General features: G+C 48.2%; 1 protein-coding gene across 7 annotated transcripts in view; it reads left to right on the top strand.

The window, feature by feature from the left end:
• ARMC8 (armadillo repeat containing 8) overlaps positions 1 to 23,890 on the top strand; it is an 811,657-nt gene that overhangs the window by 342,903 nt on the left and 444,864 nt on the right. For 5 of the 7 annotated variants that reach the window (XM_085648657.1, XM_085648653.1, XM_085648655.1 and 2 more), the window contains exons 10-11: positions 9,413 to 9,473; positions 10,895 to 11,095. In XM_085648657.1, coding sequence (XP_085504783.1) covers positions 9,413 to 9,473; positions 10,895 to 11,095 — 262 coding nt within the window. The remainder of the gene's footprint in view (positions 1 to 9,412; positions 9,474 to 10,894; positions 11,096 to 23,890) is intronic. The other 2 variants (XM_085648654.1, XM_085648656.1) reach the window with 1 other exon arrangement.

The raw sequence follows: 23,890 nt of genomic DNA, 5'->3' as shown, positions 1-23,890 counted from the left end.
CCAATACCACCACCACCATTACCACCAGCCCCACCAATACCACCACCAATACAAGTACCGTCACCAATACCACTACCACCATCAATACCACCACCACTGATACCACCACCAACACCACCCCACCACCAATACCACCACCGTCACCACCAATACCAACACCACCCCAATACCACCATTACCACCAATATCACCCATACCACTAATGCCACCACCACCAATGCCACCCATACCACCACCGCCAGTACTAGTACCACCACCACCAATGCCACCACCTCCCATACCACCAATGCACCACCACTAATACCTATGCCACGACCTCAGTGCCTCTTGCTCACTAGTAATAGCAGGGGCACTGTACGAGGCTGGAGCTGCAGCCGAGACCATCCCTCCCTCCCTACATGCCTGCCATAAATCAAAGCCCGCCCTGCACCAGGAGGTGAATACCGGGCCCTACTACAGCTGGAGTGTTTTTTATTAGGCCAAAGATAGCAATGATATTACGCAATGCCACACTGCACACTCAAATCACGGAGAGGGCAGGAAATACCCCCCTCCCGCTCTTCATCCTGAGTCGCAACACTGTAATCACAGAGCGTATGGTGTTGAAGAGCTTTGTTAGTGTTTATATCTCGGATCATATGTAACTCTCACTTCACACTTTGTGTCTGTGTAATTTACAACACATGCACATCATCTTCACGGCACTTTTTATCACTACTTTGAAGACGTCGCAGGCCTGTCTCTTCATCTGGTCTAGAAGGACCTTTATTGCAATGCAATATGTCTCGCGTTTTCCAGAGTTTAAGCTATTAGTATTGTAAATGACAATTCCTTTTATTTATGTATCTGAAAGAAACACGTAGTGATAGATTCCTTACCTTAGAATTACCCCCAGGCGTCAGACTGGATCCAGAAAGTTTTTGGCAGCAGTACCCCTGCGCGTCTTGCGGCTCCGCGTCCATCGTTGGCGTCGTGGTCGCCGAGATGACGTCGCGGCAGCTACTTAGACATCGCTCTCGCACGCTGACATCAGTTCTTTCTTTTTCCCCGCCAGCAAGCGCAGATCCGGAGAGAGCGGAACCCCCGGTCACTTTTTGACTAGTTTTTCGAGGCTTTTTGTCTCTTCTTTTTCGAGTCGATCGACTCCTGGTGCCATAGGGATGCCCGGTTTGAAGTCCTGCGGGGCCTGTCATTGAATGATGTCTTTACTGTCTGGGACCCCAAGTTGTGCCCCGACTGCCGGGCCATGGCGCCGAAGACTTTGCGGGAGCAGTCCCGAGAGATGAGTGAAGTCTGGCAGTCAGCTCCGTGCCGCTCAAGGTCCCGGTCCCATAAGGGGTCGAGGGACCGGTCGTGGAGCAATCCCCATCGTTCTTCAGGGTCGAAGTCTTCGCACTCGGGGTCAGGTATGACGAAGCATCACAAGAAGTTGAAGAAGCGCCATCGCTCACCGACTTTCCATCGCGGCTGAGGGTGCGGGTGGTGCCTCCCCCGCGGCTCCGGTGGAGCCTACGGTGTCGCCGTCGGCCTACCCGCCTTTCCCGGGTCTGTCGGCGACTCCGGCCCAGCTGCAGAAATTTCTGTCAGCGGGCCCGACTGGGGGTCCTCGCCCTTCACTGTCGGCTGCTCCGGCTCCGTCGCTGTCAGCTCCGGCGCTGTCAGCTCCGGCCCCGACGCAGCAGGGCCCCGAAGGATCCAGGCCTGGATCCCGGTCTACGCCGGTTGACCTCGTAACTCCTCCACCGACGTCGAACCCACTGGCACAACTCTCGACGTCGCCTGTGCCCCCGGACGTCATCCCCGGTTTCAGCCCTGACGTGGACACGCCGCCGGAATGGCGTCACTCGATGCCGATTCAGACGCCGATGGGGCCTTTCTACCCCTATGTCCAGCCTCTGTTTTTTCGGCCTGTTCCACAGCCTTCGGAGGAAGGGGAGGACTGGAAGGGGTCTGAGGGCCCTCTCACAGCAGAGTATGAGTTTGACCCGGACTGGGTTGAGGATTTGGGGGGATGCCAGCGGCCTTGGCATGCTAACTCCTTCTACCGTGGCTACGGAGGAGGGTCCGAGTTATGCAGTGGTGTTGTGTAGGGCAGCCGAGGCTCTCCACCTCGAACTCCCTACAGTGGCCGTCACGACTAACCTCCTGACAGAAGTGCTTCAGCCGGCGGCTACCTCTGCGGAGTCACTGCTGCCCTTTAATGATGCACTTTCGGACTTTCTTTTGGGCACCTGGTCCAGGCCCAACACAGGGGATCCTGTGGATAGGAACGTGGTCCGACACCATCGCCCGGCCCCGGGCGACCCCCTCTTCCTCTCCCAACACACCACCCCTGAGAGCTTGGTTGTCCAAGCCTCTACGGCCCAAAGCGCCTTCCCAACGGCACCTCCGGATAGGGAATCCAAGAGACTGGAACAATTTGGGAAGATTTTTTCTTACGCCAGTTCATGGCTGCGGTCTATGAACACCGTTTGCCTCTTGGGCCGTTAGTCCCACTCTGTGTGGGATACGGTGACACAGGTGCTGCCTCAGTGTCTGGAGGAGGCCCGGACAGTGCTCTCCAAAGCTATTGCTGAAGAGAGAAGTGCAGCAAAGTTCACAATAAGATGTGGCCTTGACACCGCCGACTTGCTGGGCAGGGCGATTTCCACAATGGTGCCTCTCCACTGCCACGCCTGACTGAGGACTACTGGCTTCTTGGGGGATGTCCAGAACACTCTGATGGACATGTCCTTTGATGGCATTCGGCTTTTTGGCAACAAGGCAGATAGTGCGTTTTAAGGACTCGCAGGCTACGGCCAAGTCCTTGGGCCTTTCAGCCACCCGGCCTCCTACACCTTCTGGTTTTCGCTCCTTTCGTGGCCACTGAAGGGGCACCCCAACACGTTCGCTTCAGAGCCACAGGCCGCAGCAGTCTCAGCGCGGCCGCGGACGTTGGACCCGCAGAGGCAGGTCAGGGGGTCAGGGGGCCAGCGGGCGGGTCAGTACTCCTCCACCCCGGCCACCACTGCCTCCAAACCTTCCTAGTCCGGTTTTTCAGGCCCATCAATCGCCAGTGGGCGGAAGGATTCACCATCACCTCCCCCACTGGCGCACCATCACTATGGACAGGTGGGTTTTACAAATAGTCTGGATGGTAGCGTTGGATCTGCTGGACGCATATTTCCATATTCCCGTCCTGCTGGCCCACCGGCGTTACCTGCGGTTTACTGTAGGCCACGAGCACTTTCAGTTTACCGTGCTCCCCTTTGGCCTTTTACCAGCGCCCCTAGCGTGTTCACGAAAGTGATGGCGGTGGTCGCAGCTCATCTGTGCAGATCTGGGGTTCCAGTCTTCCCCTATCTCGATGACTGGCTGTTGAAAGCTGGATCGCCCCAGGCAGTCGTCTCCCACCTCCAGACTACGGCCGAAGTCCTGTATTTGCTGGGGTTCTCCATCAATGTGCCGAGTCACACCTGATTCCCTCTCAGAAGCTCCTCTTCATCGGAGCGGTTCTGGATACGATGCTCTTTCGGGTCTATCCTCCCGAACGGCGAGTCCAGGATATTCAGGCACCGATTACGATCTTTCGGCCTCTATTCTGGGTTTTGGTCCGGCTGACCCTGAGGCTGCTGGGCCTCATAGCCTCCTGCATCCTGCTGGTCGATCATGCCAGATGGCAAATGCGGGCTCCGTAGTGGGACCTGAAGTTCCAGTGGGCGCAGCCCCGGGGGAACCTGTCCTAGTCCTTCCAGATCTCGGAGGGCACTGCAAGACAGTTGCAGTGGTGGCTCACAAACTGGTCAATGGCAGATTCCTCTCCCTTCCCCAACCGAAGCAAACAGTGGTGACAGATGCGTCTCTCCTGGGATGGGGCGGCCACATGGGAGAGACGGAGATCAAATGCCTCTGGTCTCCAGCTGAGTCCTGGCTCCAAATCAACCTTCTGGAGCTCCGGGTGATCCGACTTGCACTGAAGGCATTCCTTCCCACTGTCCGGGAAAGAGTAGTGCAGGTGTTCACGGACAACACCACATGTGGTACTGCAACAAACAAGGCTGGGTGGGGTCGTGGACCCTATGTCAGGAGCCTCTGCACCTCTGGACATGGCTGGAACATCGGGGCATTTCCCTGGTTGTTCAACACCTGGCAGGTACACTGAACGCCAGGGCGGACGAACTCAGCCGCAGGTGCATGATGGATCACGAATGGCGTCTTCACTTGGACGTGGCGCAAGGTGTCTTTCAACTGTGGGGAGAGCCTTGGTTAGATCTATTCGCCACTGAAGAGATGTCAGCAGTTCTGCGCGTTGGAATTTTCAAGGTGGCACTCGCTAGGCGACGCTTTTCGTCGCAAGTGGAGTTGCGGTCTGTTGTACGCCTTTCCACTTATACCTCTTCTACCAAGAGTGCTGAATGAGATCAGGCGCGACCGGACCCAAGTCATTCTTTTGGCTCCGGACTGGGCTCGAAGAGTATGGTATCCCGAGCTACTCAGTATGACAATCGATCCCCCGATCCAACTGCCTCTTCGGGAGGATTTTCTGTCGCAGCAGCAGGGGACGGTCCTCCACCCGAACCTGTCCAGTATCCACCTCCTTGCATGGAGATTGAGCGGCGGCAGTTGATTCCTTTTGACTTGCCTCCTGAAGTTTGTAATGTTTTTCTGGCGGCCCTCCACTAAGTTGGTATACGACTGCAGGTGGAACAAATTTGTGGCATGGTGCACAGCAAAGGCTGTCTATTCCCTTTCTGCCCTACTTTCAGAAGTCCTACTGTTTCTTCTTTCTTTGGCCCAGCAGGGCTCTGCTCTGGGCACTATCAAGGGCTACCTTTCTGCTATTTCGGCCTTTCTCAGGCTCCCTGATCAGCCCTCTCTCTTCAAGTCCCCTGTTGTAAATAGATTCCTCAAAAGCATTACTCACCTTTTTCCCTCCCTTTCCTTTTGTGATGCCACAATGGGACTTGAACCTGGTTCTTACATATTTGATGTGCGCTCCCTTTGAGCCTCTGCACAACTGTCCTCTACGTCTCTTAATCTTGAAGACTGCTTTCCTGGTTGCCATCATCTCCGCTAAGAGAGTGAGTGAGCTCCAGGCTCTTTCTTGTAACCCTCCTTTTCTATATGTCCATCCGGACATGGTTGTGCTCAGACCCCGTCCATCCTTTCTGGCAAAAGTTGTCAATGCTTTTCACATCGGGCAAACATCTCTTTTTTCTTTCCTCCTCCGCATCCTTCCAGAGAGGAAGTGAGGCTCCACCGTCTGGACCCAAAACTTGCGCGCTCATTTTTTTTATCTGAACCGCATACAACAGTTCCGGGTGGATGACCAGCTCTTTGTTGGCTATGTAGGCGCCAAGAAAGGTCAGGCCGTACACAAGCCGACTATTTCCCAATGGGTCGTCTTGTGTATCAAAGCCTGTTATTCTTTGGCTAAAAAGGAGCCTCCGGTGGGGATGCGCGCCCATTCCAACTGGGCGACAGCAGCCACTACAGCATTGGGACGTCGTGTCCCCCTGCAAGACATCTGTCAGGCAGCTATGTGGGCCTTGCTGCACACTTATACTAAGCATTATTGCCTGGTCAGCCAAGTCCGGAGAGACGGCTTCTTTGGCTGTTCTGTTCTCCGGGACTTCCTGGCGTTATCTTGGTTCGCAGACCCACCACCAGGGTTGGTATTGCTGGGATATCTATTCTATGGTAAGGAATCTATCACTACGCGTTTCTTTTAGATGCACAAGTTAGTTACCTTCGGTAACGATATATCTGTAAGAAACATTAGTCGTGATAGATTCCTGACCGCCCCACCCATCCTCCCCATTCTGCGAACTGATTTCTAGGGTTAAGGTCATCCCTTTCAGGTCCCTAGTTTCAAGGAACCAGCGATCAGTATCTTGCATGGGTCTGCGTTCCTGGTGTGGAAAGTTGTGTACAGAGCTGACGTCAGTGCGCGAGGGCGGCGTCTAAGTAGCTGTTGTGACGTCATCTCGGCGACCACAACGCCAACGACTGACGCGGAGCCGCACGACGCCACCTTCCGATGCGCAGGGGTACTGCTGACAAACTTTCCGGATCCAGTCTGATGCCGGGGGGTAATTCTAAGGTAAGGAATCTATCACTACTATGTTTCTTACAGATCTATCGTTACCGAAGGTAAGTAATTTGTGCTTTAAAACCCAAAACATAAAAAAAAGGCAATGTCTTTTACAGTGCCAATAGCTCAAACTCGCGTGAATGCGAGACCTATTCCATTGCAAATTCTTGTTTTTCCTCTTATGGGTGGGTGTTTGTAGATGAGGAAGTACCTCTACTCAGTCTCTTCAATGATAGTTTAGCTGATGTGCTTCAGCGTATGTTGCTTTTGTGCTTTAAGATCCTTTCTCCTATGTTCTGTGTAATCAGTCTCCTAAATGCATCCTTTGACCTTTTTATCACTTATCCCAGGGAATGGTTAAATTGCCATTGGACCACAGCTGACTTTTGGATTAGTTTTATGTGATCTCTGGACACTTGTGCAGACGTTTGTGTGACCCCTTCTGTTACACTTATTGTGTGTCTAAAAAGCTAGCACCTCTGTAGTGTAAAGATGTTATTTCCTCATTTGCATGAGGATATGGTTTCATGCAAAGGAGAAGAATTATTTTATATATGCATCCGCACCTTATTACATACTCAGATCCTGGATGGATGTGCTTACTGTGTTACACCCAGAATATCACTCACCTACCCTCCACCGGGTGTCCTTTAGGAAGGTGTATGGACGCTCTCGTAGATTGTTATTCTAGGCATTTATAAATTGCATGGCTATCCGACTTGCTTCTCAGCGCTGAAATCGTGTCCTTCTAATAGCCAACACAGTAGGTAGATAACTCAAAGGAATTAGTTTTGAGAGGCTTCCTGAATTTGATTTCATAGTTGGTCAATCTTAAAAGATGAAGGGAGAGAGTTACAGAGCTTAGCCTCTAGAAAGGCAAAAGAACGTCCACCACTTCTAACTCTCTTAATTCGAGCTACCAAGAAGAGCCTCTCATCTGCAGAACGAACTGATCTTTTGGGAGGGTAAGGGGTTAACAGTCTCTGAATTAAAGAGGGACTTTTATTGTGCATCATTTTTAGGGCCAGGCAGAGGAACTTGAATTTTATTCTCTTACATATGGGCAGCCAATGCAGAGAGGCAATCGAGGAAGAGACCGAATGGTGCCTTGGGATTTTCAACAAAATGTGCACTGCGGCCTTCTGAACTATCTTTAAACAATTGACACTCACTGAGGGCTTCCCAAATAGACTGAATTGCCGAAGTCAAGGTGGGACAGGATGAGGCCTTGGACTACTGTTCTTGTTGTGGTGGGGGGAAGCCAGCTCAAAGATTTTCCTTAGTGCCCGAGCAAGCTGACGCAGGATGCGGCAAGTTTTCTTACTTGGGCTCCCATAGTCAGATGACTGTCTATCCAAAAGCCCAGACTTTTAATTTCTGTTTAGGTGGCGAACGTTCACCTAAATAGTTGGCCCAATGGAGTTCAGTCCAAAGAGTGGGAGTATTCCCGACTACCAACACGTCTGTTTTCTGTCCATTGAGTTTTAAGTTACTCCTGGTCATCCAGTCGGTAACATCTCTTAGGCAGGCAGTAAGTTTGAAGGAAAGTACTCCTGTATCAGATGTGAAAGAGATGATGATTTGAGTATCATCAGGTCAGCATGTGAAACTCTGGAGGAACCATGCTCCGTTATGTCTGCTAGCGGCTGCACATAAACATTAAACAGAGGATCCTTGAGGTACCTCATATTTCAGGGATAGAATATCAGAACAGAAAGATTCCTCGCTCACTTGGAGGCTTCTTTTCTACAGAAAAGACATCAGCCATTGAAGGGCTGAGACATTTATTCCTACTTGCTCCAGTCTTTTGATGAGGATTGGGAGAGACACCGTATTGAATGTGGCATTTAGATCTAAAAAGATCTAAAAAGATAGCTGCCACTGTTCCGTTGGCGTCAAGAATTCCTTTGAGTTCTTCAGTCACGGATAGCAATGCTGTTTCTGTGATGTTTCCTACTCGTAAGCTTGTTTGCGTAGGGTGGGAAACTCCCTGTTCCTCTAAAAATGTGGAAAGCTTTTTCTACTACTTTGCCAATACATGGAATTGGCCTGAGTAGGTTTCTTAAAGAATGGCTTCAGCATGGCACTTCACCTTTTTCAGGTGTATTTTAAGTGGGGCAAATGGTATTTCTACTTTTGAGTAAAATATTAGGGCAGACAGCATCTAGCGAGGATCCAGATTTGATTGAGGTAAGAAGACTTGTGTCTTCTGATTTGATTTCACCAAAGGTTAATAATCGCTTGCCTCTGTGACTGACAGATTGAAGTGGCATTGGTGCTTGGGAGTGCAACCTTAGGCATGTAGGCACTGATGTTAATATCTTTTTCATAAAAATAGCTTAGCTAGCATATTACATCTGGCTTTCAAAGCTATATGTCCGGCTTGCGGGATTAGATTCCTAAAGGATCCTTACCATGGGAGGTGGGGCACATAGCCATGACCACCCAAGCAAGTCTGGGTTAGCCCTTGTTGCCCAGTTCCTAAGGTTAGCCGTGAAATGCTCTCTCAAGGCTCATTGTTCACTGTATTGAAACCCATTGTAGCAGATAACCTGTCACCCTGTTTCTGTACTCCCTGCAATTTTTGCATTCAGTGCTTTTCTCTGCTATTCATACACACACCAATTTGTATGCAGGGGAAATAGTGGTGCAAACCAAGGCCTGCTCGCCTTGGCTCTTCTGCCCAGTCGATTGGGTGTCAGGTTCCTTTTTTAACATGTTACTGATTGTACTTGCTCTGCCACCCTTGGTTATGTAAAACGTTTATTGAGAACATTGTTTACAAGAGTTTACAAATAGATGAGAAGCAAAAGTCCGTAACAAACAGAAACTTAGCTTCTAAGCCCGCATTTGCCACCTGCACAAAAAATAAGGTCCTAACCGAATCAAATGTATATAATACAGTTCTGTGTCCTGTATCCCATTTGAGATTCTCCTCATATAATTCCAAAGTTCCTTGTGAAGGGCTGTACTTCCTTGATGCTAAGAAGCCCACTAAATGAAAGATTTACAATTTAATTTTTTTTTTTTTAAAGTTGTCATTAATATTTTTTATATTCTAATTTGTAAATTGGTGAATTTAAATATTTTGCCATCCCCTTCAATTCTTAGACTCCAAAACAATTGTGCCAAATTACTTTTTGATCTAAAACAAATTAGCCTATTTGATCAGTTTTCTGTCTTATAATTAGTGTTTGGGCTCTTCAATGTGTATGGTATCCACAGAGACTGAATATATTTGTTGATTTGATTATTGTGCTCAGACTTTGCATTACTAACATAAATATTTTCAAGTTGAATATGTAAGGCATTAATTAGCATGTGCATTCTGACTTTCAGTTTAACATATATGTGCAGAGCTGGAGCGATCAGGACGGATGATGTCTGCATTGTACTGAAGGTAAGGTGCTTTTACACTTAAGTGTATGGTCATAATTTAGATATGGAGGACAGGTGTGTATTCTGAAGTTCAGGGACCCAGAAATGTTTCACTTATCTGCCTATCATTTCCTATCTTATCCATCTTTTTCATGTATGAAATCTGTCCACTTTGAATACAATGACTCTTTTTGCTTACTTGTTAGGGACGACAAAAATTCTATCTTCGTAGCACAGTCTTGTCTCTTAACTGAGTGATTAGTCTTGTCACTACTTCTGACATTTTTTAACTTGAGCACAATAGCTGATGATACAATTTTGGGTGGGTGGATTGAAATCAGTGGTGAAAAAAAGGAGACATTGGTTGCCCATTGGAAGATGTGGTTGTTCTGATAAGCTAACATTTTAAGAAACATATTATATGCCAGAAAACTAATAAAAGGCAATAGAAGAAGTATAGATTGTTTATCTCAAGATTTTCTTCGTCACCTCTTTTAAAAGTGTGTGCTATTGTTTATTTGTTGGACAGAATACATTTGTAGATTATAGTAGAACATTGGTTTTCCAGGCCAGAGATGTTCAATATACCTATCTTAAATGTTACTCCTCATTTCAGTTCAACTGCAATGTTTATTTTTGCAGAACATTCAATAATACTTTTCTAATACAATAAAAGGGAGTAAATGGTAATACAAAAAAATATAACATTACACCTTAGCACCGATTTTCCTAAACTGATCCCAGATTTCATAATCCTACATCCATATAAAGGGAAAATGTCTGAAGTTTGTTAGTACTAAAGAGATTCCATTCACCAGGATTACTTGCAAATATGTTGGCTCTATATTTTGGTCTATTTGATGCTTGTCACAAGGTAACTGCTCTCTGTTACAAGAACTCAACAGTGTCCCTTTAGAGCAGGGTTCTCCACAGTCAGTCCTGAAGGGCCAGATCCTTGCCAGATTATAAGATAACTACATTTATGGCAATGGCCATATGCTAAAAATATGGCATGGATCTGGCCCTCCAGGACTGACTTTGGAGAACCCTTCTTTAGGGGATACCCCCATACCCTTTTAGGGAGTGAAAGCAAATAAGCCATACTTATTCAAAAATAAGATAACTGGTAATAGATTATTGTATTTATTCACCTTATCTCGGATTTCTGTTGCTGAATCTTGGCAACATGTCTAAATGACTTGATTGTGGTGCACTATGGAACTCCATTAGCCCAGTATAGTGGCTGGCTCAGAGCAGAGAGAGTATGGAAATGGACTGTGGGCCATATACTTTTCTGAAGAATGATATTGTTCACCGGTGAGAGGCCACTTTCAGTAAAGAAGATTCAGCAAATTCAACCTAACCATAGTCTAATAAATTAGTTATTGTGATTTACTTTACAATGTAACCATTCCCCTTCCAACCCCATGTTTTTTCTTTTAGACGCTGCCCTGTTTGGTTCGGATGTGTAGCAAAGAACGATTGCTGGAAGAGAGGGTAGAAGGAGCCGAAACTCTTGCCTACTTGATAGAGCCTGATGTTGAGCTTCAAAGAATTGCCAGTATCACAGACCATCTCATTGCCATGCTTGCTGACTACTTCAAGTACCCCAGCTCAGTGAGTGCCATCACGGATATCAAGAGGGTGTGTACTCTCATTGTACTTGCACACCCTAAATAATTTAATATGCGCCATAATGGTAACCCAATTTTTTTATCATCAATGTTTGCTCAGTAGTAAGGCGGAGCTACAGAGTGAATGGTTGAATGAATGAATGACTAATTAACCTTCTTTGCCTGTCTATAGGCCTGAAAAAGCAAGGTCTACAGCAAACTAACTGTAGGCCTTGCCTTTTCAGGCTGAACCATAAGCCCAGTAGGGTGTGTTGACTTCAAGGTAAAGAAACGGTTGCTGAAAAATAAGCAATTTCTTTACAGTCTCCCAGTAGCTTAGCATTTGATCTGAAACTTTATAAGTTACAATGCAAATGTGAAATAGAGGCTAAAATAGAAGCAAAATGGTTCCTTTAAGTTCCATTCTGTTAATGGGGAATAGAGGAATGAAAGTGTGAGTTCTTTCTCGAAGCTGGCTGTCTCTGCTAATGTGCTAGACTGCAGTTCATAGCTTGGTTCAGTAAATCCTGTTTGTGTAGCACTGGATGAAAATGACTGATAACATCTATTTGAACTAGAGTAGATGCTTGGCGAGGAGCAGCTTTGCAGCAATTCTTTACATGGCAGAGATCAAGTTCAAGTGTATTAATTATATCCAGGTTTTGATAATAGATTTATTTGAAAGACCTGCAAAACATACATCTTAGTGTAAAGACAATTCCACTTGTATATCTTCAGATTCACGAACAAGTTTATTAGTAATTCGACCCTGACAAAAGCCTCAGGAGGGCAGAACACACAACACATCCTGCCTTGTAGGCTTCCTCAGCATTCCAGAATCTTAATACTTCCTAAATTTCATCTTCTGATACATTGTCGTCATGATATGTTGCGCCACAGGAGATACCTCTAGAAAGTGACATCCCAACACACCTCATAATGTCATTATTATAACTAATACTTAATTCTACTTTAGGGAAAAATCTACATAAATGCATTCAATTTTATACCCCATAAATTACACTTCATACCCTAAAGGATAACGTTCTGTAATTGCTGAAATTATTCTATACACAATTATAATCATGCTGCTTTTTCGGTCTGACCACGACTCAACCAAACTTACTCACTTTATTCTCTACGTCTGTTCTCTTTACTTGTACATTTTCTCTGTCTGGACAATCATTCGCTGCTCTCTCACCTGCGGATTTTTCTTTATCTGATTCCAACCCAGCTGTGTTGGGCATATGGTTGCACTCATTCCCTTCAGATACCCAATCAGATGTTTTTTTCTATCATCCTGGCATGTCAATAGGAGTGGTTCTTGTATTCTCCTGACTATCAAACAACATGTCCTCCCCTTTACACAAAGAGATAGAAGAAAGGAGCTAAACTTTCCCATCACTTAATAGTAAAGAGTTAAAAAATATATTTATTATTTTGCAATCAATGGTTGGGAAAATATACTTTGGTCTTTTTTCCAAATTGTTGTCTTTTGTTTACCCTTAATGTCACCTACTGCAGTGTGCGTTGACTTTCGCACTTCTGCGTAGCATCCTAATACTTCTTGCATACATTTTACACCTGTTTAAGTTTTTGCTCGACACCTGGTGTCCAGTCGAATTTTCGAGCTGTCGACATCTACCCTACATGGTCCTTAGTAATGTGTGACCTTCCCCTTATTTACTCAAAAGGACTTCACCCTGTTGTGTCATACAGAGTAATTCTCTAAGCTCAAATTGTGTGAAGCAAATCTTCTCTCCAATCAAGGTTATTATTGTTGGCTAGTTGGGTAATTACTTTAATTACTCGGTTAAATCTCTCCACTGCACCATTTCCAGCAGGATGGTACACTGAAGTAGTCATTTGTATAATACTGTTCCTGCATAAAACATTCTTTAAGTTTTCTGATTTAAACTGGGGACCATTTTCACATATGATTCTTTTGGGTAACCCTTCTATCAATAATATTTTGTCTAAAAATAACACAACGTTACTTTAATCAGCTCTGCGTACAATGTCAATTCCAGGCCACTTAGAGAAATATTCTACCACTATAATCTGATATTTCTGTACAGCCTTTTCCCACACAGGACCAATGCTATTAATAGCTGTTCTCTCCCAAGGCATACTGGGGCTATTTATGGGATATAACAGTGGTCTTGTTGTTTGAGATTTATCAGAATTTTTCCATTGAATGCCTTTTCTAACTTTACTTTCAATTTCTAAGTCTAGGCCAGGCCACCAATACAAATGTTTTACTTGGCCCTCAGTGTTTCCAATCCCGAAATGTACTTTATGGCAAATTTCCAAGATTTTGGGTCTTGAACTTTCAGGTGGATCTACTCTTCCATTTCTTATTACTAACCTTGCTTCAAAGGACAACTCGTGCCTTGATTCCCAAAAATTTCAGTACATTTTCTTACTTGTTTTTTTGATGGCCGCCCTTAAATAATACTTTTACTAACTTCTATCAGACTCTTGCCCAGTGTTTGTGCATTCACCCAATCAATTTCAGTAATGCCTGGAATTCCATCTAAAATGTTTGCAGCACAAAACACATCCAACTCATTTTCTCTTCTCTCTCGTAAAGGTATTCGCCTTAAAAAATCCACCACCACGTTTTTCACCCCAGGCATATGTTGCACCTCATATTTATAATCCAGTAAATGTACAGACATGTAGACTAGATTTATGATCACTGTGAAGCATAATGTTCATACACCAGATGTTCAGCCTAAAACGTTCCAAGGCCCATACACACACTGGCGCCTCTCCCTCTATAACAGAAGTACTTTTTCTCTGTTGGCATTAAACAGCGAGGCACCAATGCAATGATTTTCTCTTCCCAACCCATCTTTCTTTGACAGGACAGCCCCGAAGCATTTCCCACTGGCGTCTGTAGTTACTATACTTTGTAGAGTAGGATGAAAACCCTGCAAAGGTGGGGCATTACAGATGTTGGATTTAATGGACAAAATGTATTTTCACATTGTTCTGTCCACTTAGATTTGTCTCTTACTTAAAGCAGTTGTCTTAAATCATACGTTTCAGTAGAAAAATCTCTCACAAATTTAGAATAAAATTCTACAAATCCCAGAGACGCTTGTACCTCATCTTTATTCTTGGGCGCTGGTGCTTCTCTAAATTGCTTCTATCAACTCTGCTTTAGATTTGATTCCCTCACTTGTGATCACATGCCCTCGATATGTGACTTGATCCTTTGCAAACATACACTTACTAAGTTCTTCTGTCAAACCTTCCTGTTCCATAATTCTCAATACTTGTGTGAGCTTACGATCATGTTCTTCCTTGGTTTTACCCATCACAAGAAAAGTGTCTTGGAAAAATAACACATTTATTGATGTTTTTAAAAATAATATGCATAAGTCTCAGAATTATGACTGCTGTGGAAACAAGTCTAAAAGGTACTCTCTTGAACCTAAAACACCCAAATAGGGTTACAAATGTGTTAAAAACTGTTACTATCGGGGTGTAAGGGAACCTGATGGTACGCAGTGGTTAAGTGAATAGTAGTAAACCATTTCACACTCTTGATAGGGGACACTGATCGCAGAATGTTTTTATTTAGATCTCTGAGGTCTTTCCCTTGCTTCCTGTGAAAAATGTATAGTGGTCTACCGCCAGGCACACAGTGGGTTTAAAGTGTTTAAGTCTTCTAATACATCTGAAAATACATCTCCTTGGTCTTCAGGTCTTTGTTTTTTTCCAATGCGATTATAAATCCAGGACCTAAACAATGCAGCACTATCTCTTGCCACTCTTCCCATTTTAAAACCGACTCTCCAGAAGCTACTACAAATGGTTGAGGAGGGGAAAGAATATACACATTTCCTGAGGTCATTATATCCAATGGTGAAGTCTATTTATTAATACAAATAGTATTGCTGCATTTGCAGTTGTATGAACCATCAGATAGATCCTTTAACATTACAATTACAATGGGTCCAAACTGTGGTGGTGTGGTGAGCAAAAGAACAATGGATAAAACTCAGATCCTTGTGACTGTGGGTGAATGTTTGCATTGTACAGCATTCTGTCCATCATGTGTTCCTTTTGAACAATTATATATATGCAGGCATATAAACCAGGCTGTAATCTAGTGTACTCCTACTATGCGGACCCTACTCTAAGTGTACCTAAAGGGTGTGTAGGTTTAGAGCCAAGCATCCCCCAAGGGAGGATCCAACCCTGTTACCTGATGGAATAGAGTGAAGGACTCTGTCTTGGTAATGAACTGGATACCCCTCACGAGATGTCAGGTTGCTGCGTGGTGATTCTCAGCATGTAAGGACCTTCGGTGTCAGCGGAAATACCACCTCTCCTAATCTATCGGGATGCTCTTCTTTTATAATAGAAAGCAGCCTTGCGATCCACCTGTGGAAATGTACCCCAAGGAGGGCTCACTGGTGCAGGGTCACCCTCTCGTCCACGGGTCCGAAGAGCAACAAAAGAGATCGGCACTGGAGTGAAGTAAAACAAACCAAGTTTAATAAGCACTCATGAGTGGGACCGCGTCCGTCTGAGCAACACCCTAGAGTGTTGTGGGTGGAGGTACACATAATACAAAAGCCACCACCCTTATATATTGTTTGTTGTAATGCAATCTCATGAGCAGAAAAACTGGAGAAAACGAGTTTAAACAAGGCAATAGCTGCAGGCAGGTAGGAGCAGATTAGTGTCAACACAAAAAGTACTGGCACACTGTAGCAAACATTTGTTTTTATTCTGGAATGAGTGGAGGAAGTGTATTTTGTCACTAACCACCCATGCTCACCATATTGTATAGAATCACCCCATCCAGAATGCTACAAATTAAAAATTGTAAAAGTCAGTATAGTCAGAGTGAAGAAACAGAATGAAAGCGATTGTGAAGTCAGTCCACAGATAGAAAAACTCTACACAAACCCTCAAATAATGAAGAGGTGAAAAATGTGCAAAGAGAGAGAGAGTACCTCACGTGCGCACCACCAGAGGAGCTACTGGTTGGTTCTCACCAGCTTGCCCACGTCAATTTCATCATTGGTAACTCTCTCTCAAGAAAAAAAGTGTGTAGTGTCCAGTGAAACAACACAAAACACAAGACAGTGTAATGTGAAAACAAAAAAGACACATAAACTGTGCGAACAAGAACAGACAAAAATGCGGAGGGGTATTAGACTCTCAAGTAATTGTTTATTCTGGTTAGGAGTCTATCCCTCTATTTAAAAACACAGCATGTTGCATACCTTAATAATGACGGCCAACATGTTTCATTGCCAATTGATTTGTGGCAAATTCATCAGGGCAAGAAGGAGTCAAAGATCGCCTTCCCTGGACACACAGCTTTAAAAACGGACTAGTTGGGACTATGGGCCCACATACCAGCCACCAACCAGTCGCAGGGGCGTTCTAACCTCTTTATTTTCGCCTTCCTGCTCTGCAAAGCACGACCTTAGTTAGTGCCTGCACCCTGTAACTTTACTGCCAGGCGGAAACTCAGCACTGGAACCAACTAGTCCGTTTTTAAAGGTGTGTGTCCAGGGAAGGCGATCTTTGACTCCTTCTTGCCCTGATGAATTTGCCACAAATCAATTGGCAATGAAACATGTTGGCCGTCATTATTAAGGTATGCAACATGCTGTGTTTTTAAATAGAGGGATAGACTCCTAACCAGAATAAACAATTACTTGAGAGTCTAATACCCCTCCGCATTTTTGTCTGTTCTTGTTCGCACAGTTTGTGTCTTTTTTGTTTTCACATTACACTGTCTTGTGTTTTGTGTTGTTTCACTGGACACTACACACTTTTTTTCTTGAGAGAGAGTTACCAATGATGAAATTGACGTGGGCAAGCTGGTGAGAACCAACCAGTAGCTCCTCTGGTGGTGCGCACGTGAGGTACTCTCTCTCTCTTTGCACATTTTTCACCTCTTCATTATTTGAGGGTTTGTGTAGAGTTTTTCTATCTGTGGACTGACTTCACAATCGCTTTCATTCTGTTTCTTCACTCTGACTATACTGACTTTTACAATTTTTAATTTGTAGCATTCTGGATGGGGTGATTCTATACAATATGGTGAGCATGGGTGGTTAGTGATAAAATACACTTCCTCCACTCATTCCAGAATAAAAACAAATGTTTGCTACAGTGTGCCAGTACTTTTTGTGTTGAAACTATTGTTGTTTAGAGGGCGTTCTGGCACGTTTTCCCTCTGTGGCTCCTCTTTGACTGAAGGAGCAGATTAGTGACCAGGTGGTCAGGAAATAAGGTGGGGGGAGCAGGGAATGTTTATGGTGGCAATAAGCATTCATTCGATAACATCTGGGATAGATGCACTGGCAGTTACAGCTCCCAGCACGTACATCAGATCGTCCAGGTCAGATAAGTCAGTTTGATCATTATGGTCCCGGGTAGGGTGAGAAGGTGAACAGCAGAGAACAAAATGGAAACGACAGAAACAAAATGGATACAACAGACCGAGGTGCTGCCGCTTATGTTATCATAAAAAATACACATCTGAAAGAAACACGTTAGTTAGATTCCTCACCTTAGAATATCCCCAGGCGTCAGACTGGATCCGGAAGATTTTTCGTCAGCAATACCCCTTGCGCGTCGCTAGGCGTTGTCTGCGGCTCCGCGTCCGTCGTCGGCGTCGTGCGCCGGAATGACGTCGTCGGAGTACTTAGACGCCGCCCTCGCGCGCTGACGTCAGTTCTTCTTTTTTCCGCGCCAGTAAGCGCAGATCCGGGAGAGCTACCCCTTTAGTCATTTTTTGACTAACTTTTTCGATCCTTTTTTATCTTGTCGACTTCGGTGCCGGTAGGATGCCTGGGTTTAAAGCCTGTGCTGACTGTAGCCGCTTGATGTCGGTTACGGACCATCACCGCCGGTGCCTTTACTGCTTGGGCCTCGACCACGAAGCGGAGTCGTGTTCGGACTGCAAGGCCCTGACCTCGAAGGCTAGACGGGAGCGGTCCCGTAAGCTTCTCGAGATTCACCACTCGGCCCCGCGAGCCTCTCGATCCCGGTCCAGGAGGAGGTCCAAGGATCGGTCGCGGAGCCGCAGCCGACGTCACCATCGGTCGTCGGGATCCAAGTCTTCGGGTAAGTCGAAGCATTCCAAGAAGTCCATGAGGCGACACCGCTCTTCGGACTCCCCTCGCCGGTCGCACGACTCGGCCGAGGGTCAGGGTGGTTCCACCCCCGCGGCGCCGCAGGCGCCGCGCAAGTCCCCATACCCGCCGGTCCCTGGGACTGACGCGACGCCGGCGGAGGTCAGTGCCTTCCTCTCGGCCATGAGGAGCCTGGCTCCGCCGTCGACGCCCGCTGGCGCGCCTTCGGACCCCGCGGACCCAACAGGGCTGCCTTGCCTGCCGGCGGCTCCGGCCCCGGCCTCGACGCCGCAAGCGCCCGAGGGACCCGTTCCCGAGTCCCCGCCGACGCCGGTCGACCTCGTCACGCCTCCTCCGCCAGCGTCGACACCGGTACCACCCCCGACGCCGACTCCGCTAGACGTCGAGCCCCAGTTCAGTCCCGCTCCGGTCCGGCGCCGCTACGGCGTCGATGGACGCCGCGTTCGGCGCCGCTAGAGACACATTATGTCTACCGCCCGGCTCCGTTCCTTCCTCCTGTATACCAGGAATCGGATGATGGGGACAACTGGGAGGGATCCGAGGATCCTATGGCCGCTCAGGCTCAAATGTCACAGGACTGGGCAGATGAACTGGGGGAGGCCAGTGGCCTGGATACCTTTCCGGACACTGGATTCGTCTCTCCTCCGACTGTGGCTTCGGAGGAGGGCGCTGCTTTCTCTGTGGTGCTGCGCAAGGCGGCCGCAGCCCTTGGGCTCGAGCTACCTGCCGTGGCTGTGAGGACTAACGTCCTCACTGAGGTGCTTCAGTCTGCAGCAAGCTCCACTGAGCCTCTGCTGCAATTCAATGAGGCCCTCATTGACGTTCTGCAGGGCACCTGGTCCAAGCCCTCCACAGTTCCTCCTGTGGACAGGAACGTCGCCAGGCGCCACCGCCCTGCTCCGGGCGACCCCAGTTTTCTGTCCCAACACCCTACCCCCGAGAGCCTGGTTATCCAGGCCTCTACCTCCCAATCCTCCTTCCCGACCGCTCCGCCGGACCGGGATTCCAAGAGACTGGAACAGTTTGGCAAGAAGCTGTTCTCTTCCCTTAGTTTGGGCCTGCGGTCTTTGAACACCGCCTGTCTCTTGGACCGTTATTCCCACTCTCTGTGGGATGCAGTGGAGGACGTGCTGCCCCTGTGTCCGGAGGAGGTCCGGACACGACTTACCCAGGCTCTGGCCGATGGGAGGGATGCAGCACGACACGCTATCAGATGTGGGCTTGACACTACGGACTCGCTGGGTAGGGCAATTTCTACCACAGTGGCGCTTAGACGTCACGCCTGGCTGCGGTCCACGTCATTTTCGGGTGATGTCCAGAGCACTCTCATGGACATGCCCTTTGATGGCACTCACCTTTTTGGCGAGAAAGCGGACAGTGCGCTGAATCGCTTTAAGGACTCCCGGGCTACGGCCAAGTCCTTGGGCCTCTCGGCCCCGCGGTCGCAAACTTCCGCTTTTTGCCCCTTTCGTGGCCAAGGAAAGGGTGCCTCCTCACGTACGCCTAGCCACCAGCCGCAGAACCAACCTGCGCGCGGTCGCGGACGTGGTTTCCGCCGAGGCGGTTCTGGAGGACGACGAGGTCAGCCCACATCCACCCCGGCAGCATCCGCCTCGAAGCCTTCCTAGTCCAAGCTTTCGGGCCCATTCCACGCCAGTGGGCGGCAGAGTTCGCCATCACCTGCTCCACTGGCGGTCCATCACATCGGACAGGTGGGTGCTGCAAATCGTCCGAAGGGGCTACTCCCTCCCCTTCGAGACGACCCCTACAGCCATGCCACCGCAGCACCACCGTATCTCGGGGGATCATTTGAATCTTCTCCACGAGGAAGTTTCGGCCCTCTTGGCCAAGGGGGCCGTCGAGCGAGTTCCGAGCCCAGAAGTAGGTCGTGGTTGTTATTCCCACTACTTTCTGGTGCCCAAGAAGGGCAAAGGGGGCCTGCGCCCTATCTTGGATCTCCGGAACGTCAATGCCTTCCTCCGGAAGGAAAGGTTCAAAATGTTGACTTTGGCTCAGGTTCTAGCTGCCCTAGACCCTGGAGACTGGATGGTAGCGTTGGACTTGCAGGACGCATATTTCCACATCCCCGTCCTGCCGGCCCACCGGCGTTACCTGCGGTTCACGGTGGGCCAAGAGCACTTTCAGTTTACCGTGCTCCCCTTCGGCCTCACCAGTGCCCCTCGGGTGTTCACGAAAGTGATGGCGGTGGTCGCAGCTCATCTGCGCAGATCAGGGGTTCCAGTCTTCCCCTATCTCGACGACTGGTTGTTGAAGGCGGGCTCGCCCCAGACAGTCGTCTCCCACCTCCAGACTACGGCGGATCTCCTGCATTTGCTGGGATTTTCCATCAACGTGCCGAAGTCGCACTTGAGTCCCTCTCAGAAGCTCCTCTTCATCGGAGCAGTTCTCGATTCGGCGCAGTTCCGGGTCTATCCACCGGAACAGCGGGTCCGGGATATTCAGGCCCTGATTCCCATCTTTCGGCCTCTATCCTGGGTTTCGGTCAGGCTGGTGTTGCGGCTTCTGGGGCTGATGGCCTCCTGCATCCTACTAGTGCATCACGCCAGGCGGCGCATGCGGGCTCTGCAGTGGGACCTGAAGTTTCAGTGGGCCCAGCATCACGGCAACCTGTCCGACCATGTCTTGATCTCGGAGGGCACTGCACAGCAGTTGCAGTGGTGGCTCACGGACCGCGATTGGGTCATGGGCAGAAGCCTCTCCCTTCCCCAACCGGAGCATGTCGTAGTGACGGATGCGTCCCTCCTGGGATGGGGTGGCCATATGGGAGAGGCGGAGATCAGAGGCCTCTGGTCTCCGGCGGAGTCTCGTCTCCACATCAACCTGTTGGAGTTGAGAGCGATCCGGCTTGCACTGAAAGCCTTCCTTCCCTCTGTCAGGGGCAGTGTCGTGCAGGTGTTCACGGACAACACCACCGCCATTTGGTATTGCAACAAACAGGGCGGGGTGGGGTCGTGGACCCTTTGTCAGGAGGCTCTGCGCCTCTGAACGTGGCTGGAACACCAGGGCGTCACCCTAGTGGTTCAACATCTGGCGGGCTCTCTGAACGCCAGAGCAGACGAACTCAACCGCCGGTGCATGATGGATCACGAATGGCGTCTGAACTCCGAAGTGGCGCAAGGTCTCTTTCAGCAGTGGGGAGAGCCTTGGTTAGATCTATTCGCCACCGAAGAGAACGCACAATGTCAGCAGTTCTGCGCGTTGGAATTTCCAAGGCGGCACTCGCTCGGCGACGCTTTTCGTCACGAGTGGAGTTGCGGTCTGTTGTACGCCTTTCCGTCTATACCACTTCTGCCCAGAGTGCTGAAGAAGATCAGGCACGACCGGGCCCAAGTCATCTTGGTGGCTCTGGATTGGGCACGAAGGTACTGGTATCCCGAGCTACTCAGTATGTTGACTGATCCTCCGATACGTCTGCCCCTTCGGGAGGATCTTCTGTCGCAGCAGCAGGGGACGGTCCTCCACCCGAACCTGTCCAGCCTCCACCTCCATGCGTGGAGATTGAGCGGCGGCAGTTGATGCCATTTGACTTGCCTCCTGAAGTCTGTGATATCATTCTGGCAGCCAGGCGTCCCTCCACAAAGACGGTATACGCCTGCCGGTGGAACAAATTTGTGGCATGGTGCACAGCAAAGGCTGTGGATCCCCTTTCCGCCCCTCTTTCTGAGGTTGTCCTGTTTCTTCTTTCTCTGGCCCGGCAGGGCTCTGCCCTGGGCACCCTGAAAGGTTATCTTGCTGCCATCTCTGCCTTCTTGCGGCTTCCTGATCAGCCTTCTCTTTTCAAGTCCCCTGTAGTTACACGCTTTCTAAAGGGCATTACTCACACGTTCCCTCCTGTCCCTTTTGTAATGCCTCAGTGGGACTTGAATCTTGTTCTCACATTTCTAATGTGCGCTCCCTTTGAGCCTCTTCATAATTGTCCTCTTCGTCTGCTGACGCTTAAGACTGCTTTTCTGGTAGCCATCAACTCGGCTAGACGGGTGAGTGAGCTCCAGGCTTTATCTTCAAAGCCTCCTTTTCTCTCTGTTCATCCGGACAAGGTTGTCCTTCGGCCTCGTCCCTCCTTTCTTCCGAAAGTGGTGACTCCATTTCATCTTGGGCAGCCTGTCACCTTGCCCACCTTCTTTCCGCCTCCGCATCCTTCCAAAGAGGAAGAGAGGCTCCACCGTCTGGACCCGAAACGTGCGCTCTCCTTTTATTTGGACCGCACAAAGCAGTTCCGGGTGGACGACCAACTTTTCGTTGGATACGTGGGTGCTAAGAAGGGGAAAGCTGTGCACAAACGGACCATCTCTCGGTGGGTCGTTTTGTGCATCAAAATTTGTTACTCCTTGGCAAAAAAGGACCCTCCTGTTGGGCTGCGCGCCCATTCCACTCGGGCCACAGCGGCTACTACTGCTTTGGGGCGGGGTGTCCCTTTGCAGGACATCTGTCAGGCGGCGACGTGGGCTTCGCTACACACGTTTGCCAGGCATTATTGCCTTGACAGCCAAGTCCGGAGGGATGGCTTCTTTGGCCGTTCTGTCCTCCAGGACTTTCTGGTGTGATCTTGGTTCGCAGACCCACCACCGGGGATGGTATTGCTTGGGTATCTATTCTAAGGTGAGGAATCTAACTAACGTGTTTCTTTCAGATGAACAAGTTACTTACCTTCGGTAACGATGTATCTGTAAGAAACATTAGTTAGTTAGATTCCTCACCGACCCACCCATCCTCCCCGTTCTGCGAACTGACATCTAGGGTTAAGGTTATCCTTTTCAGGCCCCTAGATTTTATTTTTGGCACCAGTGTCGGTCTTTGCATGGCTCTGCGTTCCTGGCGCGGAAAGCTATTCACAAGAACTGACGTCAGCGCGCGAGGGCGGCGTCTAAGTACTCCGACGTCATTCCGGCGCACGACGCCGACGACGGACGCGGAGCCGCAGACGACGCCTAGCGACGCGCAAGGGGTATTGCTGACGAAAAATCTTCCGGATCCAGTCTGACGCCTGGGGATATTCTAAGGTGAGGAATCTAACTAACTAATGTTTCTTACAGATACATCGTTATCGAAGGTAAGTAACTTGTTCTTTTCCACACACCCATAGATTAGTCATGGTGTGGATATGTAGATAGCCCTGTCACCCTGTGGATGAAGATAGTGATGACATTTGTACGTAGTAAGGAGCGAGACCATGTACATGATGTTCAGGGCTTTGTGATAATGTTGTGTGATGCTAGCTGTAAAACAAGTTTAGTTTCAGAGAAACAGATCTAACATTGTCGGCCGTGCAAATGTATGCAAAAGGTCATAGCTTGGAAATGTTACTTGTGAGGACAATGTAAGAAATAAGCTGCTATGGTACATGGGCCTAACCCGGTAATATAACACTGGTCTCGAGTCCCTTTTTGAATTCCGGGAGACAATCCAGTGATGAAAATGATTCAAAGGATACATTAAAGTGAATGCTTCTTACATCTCCCAAACAAAAGAATTACTAAACACATATTCATACTTACAGAAGAGAACCAGCGCCTTATTGACAAGTAAGCCAGATAAGCAATGGTGTATCCAACCTACATTCTGGTAAGAAAGTCAGCTTGTGGATGGAAATCTTATACTAAACTAACACTTTAGGCAGCAAATGACTGCTGAAAATAATTTAGCTGCTAATCCAGGTGTGACATCCTCTG

Source organism: Triturus cristatus, chromosome 3_2 (genome assembly GCF_964204655.1).
Source record: "Triturus cristatus chromosome 3_2, aTriCri1.1, whole genome shotgun sequence".
NCBI lineage: Eukaryota > Metazoa > Chordata > Amphibia > Caudata > Salamandridae > Triturus > Triturus cristatus.
The sequence above is the reverse complement of the archived record's forward strand: the minus strand, read 5'-3'. Positions and strand labels throughout refer to the sequence as shown.